This window comes from Vespa crabro, chromosome 7, assembly GCF_910589235.1.
Source record: "Vespa crabro chromosome 7, iyVesCrab1.2, whole genome shotgun sequence".
NCBI lineage: Eukaryota > Metazoa > Arthropoda > Insecta > Hymenoptera > Vespidae > Vespa > Vespa crabro.
The window spans coordinates 5,373,455-5,382,500 of record NC_060961.1 but is presented as its reverse complement, the minus strand read 5'-3'; the positions used below and the strand labels follow the sequence as shown (position 1 = coordinate 5,382,500).

Below are 9,046 nucleotides of genomic sequence, written 5' to 3'. Positions count from 1 at the left end.
CCTCTCTCTCCCTCTCTCTCTCTCTAGAATAGTCATATTCAACCTGCGAGCCGCGAGCCGTATAAAGCCGGCCAACCTTTCATGTGCCGCTCGAAACACTCATTACCAGATTCTAACCTTGATGACGTATTGACGATAACATGTAGCAATTACAATAATGATTCATCATAAAATAATCAAAAATGTATGTTTGAAAATCAATAATCGTAATAATATTTTAAAATAAATTATTGGATACGTATAGCTTTTGAGTCTTATATCGTATTCGATCGATGCAAAAGTTCGTTCAACTTTTTGTAAAAAAAAAATTGAAGACAAATTTTATACACTAAAAGATAAGTAAATCAAAATAATAATAATAATAATAATAATAATAATAATAATAATAATAATAATAAAAAGTAAATAAAATTTTTCCCGTCAATTTTTATATAAAAAATCGATAGTACCTTTGCATCTTACAATCGCAATTACATTATTGTATTACATATGTATATATATATAATTTAGTATATTTTTACATTCCGCGTAAAGTGAAGAAATGAAAAAAAAAAACAAATAAAAAAAATAATAAAAAGTCTTGAGTATGATTGTTGTGGGTGATATAATTAAAGGGACGATCGATGTCGAATGAGTTCATTCGAAGGTACGTCGCGTCGTCTCGTTGACGGCTCACGACATTCGAAACGAGAAAGAATCGGTCTTATCCTCCCCACCATATTGTCTCCAGAGTTTCTCTCCTTTCACCGAGTGTCGGTTCGGTCCATGGGTCCCATACATCGGCCACGTCTCGGCAGTTGTTAAAACGGTGCAACGGTAGACGGACTCGAGAGAGAAAGATCGTGCGACACATATTCGAAATATTATAAGATCAAATCGGGCGTTACTTCGTTCTAGAGAAAAAAAAAAAAAAAAAAAGAGAAGAATTTTAATTAGCATTTTTCAATCGAACGAAGTTTCAAAGTTCGTCAACCCTTTTAAAATTCCGTCGTGGTTTTATTTTCTCTTTTTTTTTTTTCTTCTTTTTTTACTCTCGTCAAATAATATAACGTCAAAGAGAAAAGTGTGAAATTATAATAAGGTGGATCTGAAAGTTCTCGTACTTCTGACATTGACAGTGATTCTCTTTCTTTCTTTTTTTTTTTTTTATTTATTTTATTTTATTTTATTTTATTATTCCGACTGAATTGAGTTTCAAATTTACTTGAAATTCTTTAGAGACACTCTTGACATTCTTTTCCTATAATATGTAAAGGTTGTTGTACATATATTCTATATATATATATATATATATATATATATATATATATATATATATATATATATAGGGTGTTTTAAAATTGATGAAGTAATGCTCGATTAAGTAAGCAAAAAAGTAAGTTGATAAATATATCACATGGTAAATAGGATCACAACAATTTTTAAATAATAATATCGTAATAATAATGTAAAAAGATTTTCTTTCTTTTTGCGAGGATATTTTTGTTAAGTACAATTATTTTAATACAATATAAATAATCTTAAACTGTCGTAAAAAAAAAATAGACGACAAAAAAGAAAAGAAAAAAAACCAATAAATTATCAACACTATTTTCCTTATTTTATCGAGTACTACGTATATTCGGATCTCGGAGTTTCATTTTTAGGACATCCTATATATCCATCGATGATTATGAAAGTAGTAATATAGTACCTATAGGCGTGGTTGAATTTATTCATTTTTTTTTTTTTTTTTATAAATAATCAAAACGATATAAAATATAATACACGATTGATCTATTTTTCTCAAACATTTTTTTCTTCTGTATTTTTAGGCCGCTTTAGTAATCATTTGTTTTCTTTTCTTTTCTTCGTTTTTTTTCTTTTTTTGATTTTTTTTTTTTTTTTTTTTTTTTTTTTTATATAACACGGATGATAAATAAAAGCTTTAAAAGTTTGGATTTCGACAAATAATAAAAAAAACAAGAACTTTATATATACCTTCCTTTCTATTATAATTAATGAGTTCACGGAGTCGAAGGTACGGTACGGATCGCTTTCGTGTCCTTGAGAATAGTAGTAGCATTGCACAATTTGCCAACTAAGAGATACAAAGTGAAAGAAATCCGAACTCGAAAATGGCTTTACGAGTTGTAATAACGTGCCTCTTGGAATAATCAAGGAGCTTCCGTGGATCGATAAAAACAGTTATTCGTGCTAACTATCCTGTTTCTCTTTGTGTGGAAAAACGAATTAAGAATACATTGGAGGGAAGGGAAGGGAAGTGGCAGGGGGGCGGTGACTGTGGAGAGGAGACTGGGGAAAGGGGTGAAGGAACACGTAGACAAGTTTAATCTTTTAAGAAATTAAATCGGTTTCGTATCGCGTTTTGCTTCGTGTATCGCCGATAGCGTTTTAATTTCGTTTACTCTAATGAACCCCGTAATCTCGGTAATTAATGACTGGACATTTTTAAATGTCACTTCGTACATATAACGAGGATATTATACTTCGGGAAATGAAACTTTACGAAATTTTACAATCTCAAGTATTTAGGTCAAAGGCGACGTCTACGTAATCCTTTTTTCTATTTTTTTTTCTTTTCTTCTTTTTCTTCTTTTTCCCTTTCACGTCATACAGAAAAGAATAAAAAAAAACAAAAAAACGGAACGTAAACGTTAGTAATAATCATTACTTTTATTTCTCACTTCTCGTTCTCTCCTCCCCCTCAAGAAAAAAAAAAAAAGAAAAAAAAAAGAAAAGAGATAAATAAAATCAAAATCAAATTTCGCGGGTAAATATATTATCATGACCGATCGGTAACGCAGAGAACGTTATTAACGGCTTGATCTCGGCGGGGAAATAATTCGCAATGAAAATAAAATGATTTAACATAGAAAAATCGTTTGAAAGATTAAAATCCCGTTAAAAAAAAAAAATATATATATATATATATATATATATATATATATACAATACAATAGTTTATAAGGTCGATCGTATTACTTTTCCCGATGTTTAATTAAATTGAAATAAATTATATTTATGAGACAAAAGGTATGAGAAACGATGATCGTCACGGTAAAGAGCCAACCTCAATCTTTTTCATTGTTAACGAGATTACGAGCGCGTGCTCGTGAATACGTACCTACCAATCATTATTATTCAATTTTAACGGCAATCGTACACGATATAGTTCTCTCATTTGAGGCTTCCGCAAGTTGTTATAACGAAACAGTTAGACCGTTCGTAGCTTCGGTTAGAGAACGAAGAAGAGGAGTAGTAGTAATGGCTTTAGGTGCGTGTTACGGTAGATTTAACGTCTGATTGTAACCGATTCTTCTTCTACTATCTTAAAACGAACCGTTTAGAACGAGATATTCGACCGACTTTAGAAAAAAAAAAAAAAAAAAGTAAAATAAAATATATAAATCGTTTATAGCTTTGATCAAGTTATGCATTTTTCTATTACTGCATATTTCGATATACGATTTATGAGATTTATTGGAAGAATACTCGGGATCCATATATCAATATTTTTAAGCCAATCAAGTCGGTTTTGATTGTTTGATCTGTGCAAAGATGAAACGAACGGGTTTGAGATTCGTGCGATTCGCGCGATTCGTTATCGCGGAGCTTACGGTATCGAGTCTCGTTACGCTTCGTATGCGTGCTCGTTCCCCAAAAATCCTTGGATCTGAGTATTACGTTTCTAGATTTATTTCTTTCTTTTTCCTAGTTTTTTTCTTTTTCATTTTTTCTCTTTCTTTTTTCTTTTTTTTTTTTTTATTTTTTTTTTTTTTTTTTTCTTTACATAAGAGAAATATTTTTATGTAGATACGTAATCGAAGAGCGTCGTTTATTATAGGAACTCATGAAATATTTTCGATCGAAAGGATTATTATTAAAAAATCATTAGTTCAATCGTTCGAGGTATAATTTTATTTATTTATCGAAACGTAATTATATCGTTTATGTAACGATAAGAGAGATTATTTATAATTCTTCGTTTTGTTTTGTTTATTTTTTTTTTTTCTTTTTTCTTTTTCTTTTTATACTCTAAATCGAAGGATACGATAGACTTTATTTAATTGTCATGAAGGGAACTTTATGTAGTTTCGTTCGGATGTTCTTTTAAAGCTTTACTTCCGATTAAAAATATCATTCAGGGAAATTTGCATAATCGATTTCATTTCATTTCATTTCGAAACTGTGCGTACGCGGAAGAAAAAAGTGTATCGAGTGAGAATGAGCGAATAAAGAAGGATGCTCGTACTACAGTATTACTATTACCTACTATTATATTACTACTAATACTACTACTACTATTACTACTACTACTACTACTACCACTATCACTACGATATCGCGTTGCTAGATCATATTGGCAATAGTTTAATCAGACTGGAACGAAATTATGGTAACGAAGTCGCGCTTCTACGAGCAACTACCGTGCATATTATGTGGAAGTGTAAAAAAAAAAGAAAAGAAAAAAAAAAAAACACGAAAAGGCATTCGTCCTCCATACGTAATAGTTTAGCTTCATGCCGCGAAGAAAGGAATATTATTTCTTCTAATGGAGAAACGAATATTACCTTCTAAGTAATAACTCGTTTGCTACTCGTAGATTTGCTACTCTTCTTCGTTATTGTTTTCAACATGTGTTTGTTTTTTCTTTTCTTTTTTTTTCTGCACAACTTTCGACCATAATTAGTCGAATAATTTCTTTACAAAGTTATTCATAATACAATGTATCTACATATCTACGTATAGATATATATCAGATGATATGGCACATTTAATAAGATTAACGCATTTGAATTATTTCCGTTCTACTTTCGACGTTGAAAATATTTATTATCCAAAAAGAAAAAAAAAAAAAAAAAAAAAAAAAAAGAAAGAACAGTTTCCTTCGCAGACATCGTTGATTTCGTGCTCCTACGATGATCGTATTAGAATATTAATCGAACAGCTGGAAAAATTTTTTTGCGAGGAAAGGAAAAAAAAAGAAATCGATCGAAAACAAGAAATCCTTTTTCTAATAATAATAATTAAATAATTATCGTTGGATCGTTTGGAATTTTGAATGTACCGAAAGAACAATTACTTTTTTTGAACGAATAAAAAAAAAAATGAAAAAAAAAAAAAAAAGAAAAACTGATCGAGTTCCGTATATTATTGACAATTTATTTTGACTAGTGTTATCTTATCGTCTTTTTTTTTTTAATATTTATAACGAATCGATTTGTTTTTAATTAAAAAAAAAAAAAAAAAAAAAAAAAAACGTGCTCGAGTAGTACGTTTTAAAATTGATCATTTGGACAAGTTTCGATATACTTGATTTCTCCGAAAATGAAAGTTTCGAAAGGAAAGAGAGGCATAATGGTTAACTTCATTTAACAAATTCGAACGTTAAGTAAATTCGATCGAAACGGGTAATGCAAATGACACGCATTCGTTCGGCCCAACCCTGATCGATCGCGCGAGACTTTTACGCTCCTTTTCCTGTTCCCAGCGGATTTGAAAGGGCACACGGGCAAGTCACTTCAAAAGAGCAATTTACATTCGAATCTACGCGTAATTTATAATCTAGATGTTATGAAATAAAGATCTTTGTTTGAATGATTTTTCAAAAGAATCATAAGGTATCCTTTATTTCTTTTTTTTTTTCTTTTTTCTTTTTGACGAATTAATGCATTCAAAAAATTTTCTCTTTTTCCTATATAAATATATGCCTATATTTGTTTATATTGTTTCGATCAAATAATATGCAATTATAATCAAATTTTGTTTACGATTTTTTGTTTAATGAACTACAAATGTGTTATATATATATATTTTTTAATTTTTTGTATTTTTTTTTTCTTTTTCTTTTATACACATTATTTTGCCAAACATATATATTATGTTTATATATATATATATTTTTTTTTTTTTTCTTCTATTTTTATCGTTCTTCAATTCGATATGTCTTATCAACTTATTATTTCTTAAATCGTTACTAAAAATTTGCTATTTTGCTTGAATGAATTTGAGATATATATATATATATTTTTTTTTTTTTTTTTTTTTAATAAATTTTCAACGAACAAACGTAGATGCGTATATTAACGTATATACATTATATTTAATGTACGTTGAAAGAGAATAACTTAGTCCGAGAAATTATTTGTCCGGTAAAGAATTTTTAGATTCACTCGAGTCGACTACAAGAAAGATTTATTACGATTTGTAGAGAGAAACGTCCTGTCATTCGGGAAAACGGTCTCTCAAAGCGTACCGTTCGTCGTTCGCCATCGATGAAACGACGATATATTTTGACTATTAAATGCGAATGAAATTGCACGAAGAAAAAAGAAAAAAAAAAAAAGAAAGACGAAGAAGTTCGATGACGCGTAATTCGCGATAACATGCTCAAGTGGGTACACTATTCACCGTTACCGAAAAATCATACAACCGTGACGTCGCCGTTGAAGAAGGACGAAAAGGATAGATCTACGAATGAACGGGAAAATGAAAAGGTTTATTCAAATCTATTATCACGTTCGACGAAATCACAAACGACGGAAGAAAATGAAATATTGGAATGCACTGTGAAGTATTTGGGGGTAAGAAATTATTCAAAAAAAAAATAAAAAAATAAAAAAATAAAAAAATAAAAAGAAATAAGAAAAAATAAAAAAAAAAAAATAAAAAAAAATAAAAAAATATAACAAATGATAAAAAATAAATGACATTTTAGCTTTTGTTCTTTTTGAATTGTTTCTAAATGCAACGAGATACAATAATGAAATATATTAATTCATTATTGACAAACGGATACCATGTAATTGTCTGTTATATTAATTAATAAGAAAAAGGGAAATATAAAAAGAAACGGTAAAGAAAGTATGATACTTTTTTTTTTTTTTTTTTTTTTATTATCACATAATTGTCATAAATATGACGAGATATAGTATATATAATTATTTTAAATATTATGAGAGAAAATGAAATATTGAAGAACAATGTGAGATTAGATCTGTGGGATAAAATATTGTTATTAAAAAGAGATAAGAACGGTTTGACGAAAAGAAACAATATTGATACTTTTATTTATTTCTGTTTTTTTTTCTTTTTTTTTTTCTTTCTTATTATTTTACGAATCACCACGGATTGTTATTGAGATACTAAGTGAGTGACGAGCGACGATAAATAAACGTGATTGATTTTAATAATAAATTGTATAATTTTTTTAGGGTAAAAAAATAAAGAAAATACAAGAAAAAAAGAAAAAAGAAAAAAAAGAAGAAAAAATAGATTAGAATAAATAAAATTAACGATAAAACGTCAACTCGGAAAACGAGCTCACGATCGTGTCGTGTAACGGCATAATCGAATAAATGGCGGCAAATTGTAGTCGAGACACAATGACACGATGTGGCAATTCATAGAAAACAATCTAATCAGAGAAGCTTGGTGCACGTATAAAACTGGGCGTAAGCCAAACGTCACGTTACTGCACATCCTTTTGCATCATACGTGAATTCCAATATATACATAAAAGCTTCTTCTTTCTAAGCAATATGCGTTTGAAAGAGCGTACGTACGACGTTTTATAAAACGAACGGACCTTACAACGAAACTCCGTTTATTTCGTCTGATTGAATTCTTTTTTTCTTTTCTTTCTTTCTTTTCTTTTTTTTTTTTTTTATTGTTAAGTTACCGGTTTTATCCATCAATCTTTTTTCTTACTATCGAGGTACCTTAAAAATGATAATTTTATGCAAAATTATTCCACGTTACTGCGAAAGAAATGTATAATCACACTTGGCACGATTTATATTAGGTGGACCAGAAAGTAATGTCGTTTCTGCGCATGTCGATATTTGATTGTGATTAAAAATAAAAACTTGTTAAAAATGTATTCGTTTGAATTTAATTTAAGAAAGCGACATTACTTTCCGGTCCACCTAATATATTCGTATAAACGTTTCGATCTTTCATCTGTTTTCTTTTCTCTTGTTTTTTTTTTTATTTTTTTTTTCTTTTTGTTTCTTTTAGATATTTTTAGGAAACATTCATTATATTGTCTATTAAATAAATATTTATGCTGGAAATAATAAATGCTGAAGTTATCTTATTAAGGCTATCATTTTCAGAACTTTTTATGGAATTTAATGAAAAACTAAATAGTTTCACATATTTTACATTGTGCGTTAAACATTAACACGTTCCGTGCAAAGTGTACCACCAGTGGTACACGTTAAACTTGATCTTCAGGTCACGTGTACCACCGGCGGTACACGCAGTCATTTTTTTCTTTAGTCAAAATATCAAATGGCCTGAACGACAAGTCAGGTAAAAATGGCTTGGCACGGAACGTGTTAAAAAAAAAATATATATATATATATATACATACATATGTTGTAATTTTATAATTATATGCACATTTTTTGTATAAAATATTTTTAATTTTATTCATTGTCAATTTTGCAGGGGTCTGATCCGAGGGTCGCGACTTGTAGAGGAAAGTTGCAGAATAAACGTAGCAAATTGAATCAGGAGATAAACAAGGAGCTTCGATTGCGCGCAGGCGCAGAAAATCTTTTCAGGTTGGTTAACGATAACGAAGAAATTAATCGATTCAAATCTTTATGGATTCGTATGATTAAATTTAAAGCGTACAATTTTTTAAGACCTATTCATTTTATAGAGCTACGACGAACAGAAAACTCAAGGAGACCGTAGCTTTGGAATTGAGCTTCGTCAATTCGAACTTGCAGCTGTTGAAAGAACAGTTGGCGGAACTGAATAGCTCGGTGGAACTCTATCAGAATGTGGACGGGTTAGTTTTTCCATCTAATTCCAATATCTTTTTCAAATTTTCTTTTTAACTCATTTAAGAAATTTTTAATTCCTTTTTACACGTTTGTGATATCGTTCGTATACGCTAAAGCATTATTTTCTTTTTCTCTTTTTTATTTTTTCATTTTTTTTTTTTACAGAGAGGATCCTGTAATGCCAATGATACCTTTGGGTTTAAAGGAAACCAAGGATATAGATTTTCGTGATCCATTCAAAGTGA

General features: G+C 29.4%; 1 protein-coding gene across 8 annotated transcripts in view; it reads left to right on the top strand.

Moving 5' to 3' along the window:
- Window positions 1–9,046, top strand: part of LOC124425664 (rhophilin-2) — a 49,940-nt gene that overhangs the window by 32,752 nt on the left and 8,142 nt on the right. For 6 of the 8 annotated variants that reach the window (XM_046966297.1, XM_046966294.1, XM_046966295.1 and 3 more), the window contains 3 exons: window positions 8,458–8,573; window positions 8,675–8,806; window positions 8,967–9,042. In XM_046966297.1, the coding sequence (XP_046822253.1) occupies window positions 8,458–8,573; window positions 8,675–8,806; window positions 8,967–9,042 (324 nt within the window). Of the gene's footprint in view, window positions 1–6,293; window positions 6,588–8,457; window positions 8,574–8,674; window positions 8,807–8,966; window positions 9,043–9,046 lie in introns of those variants that run through there. The other 2 variants (XM_046966300.1, XM_046966292.1) reach the window with 2 other exon arrangements.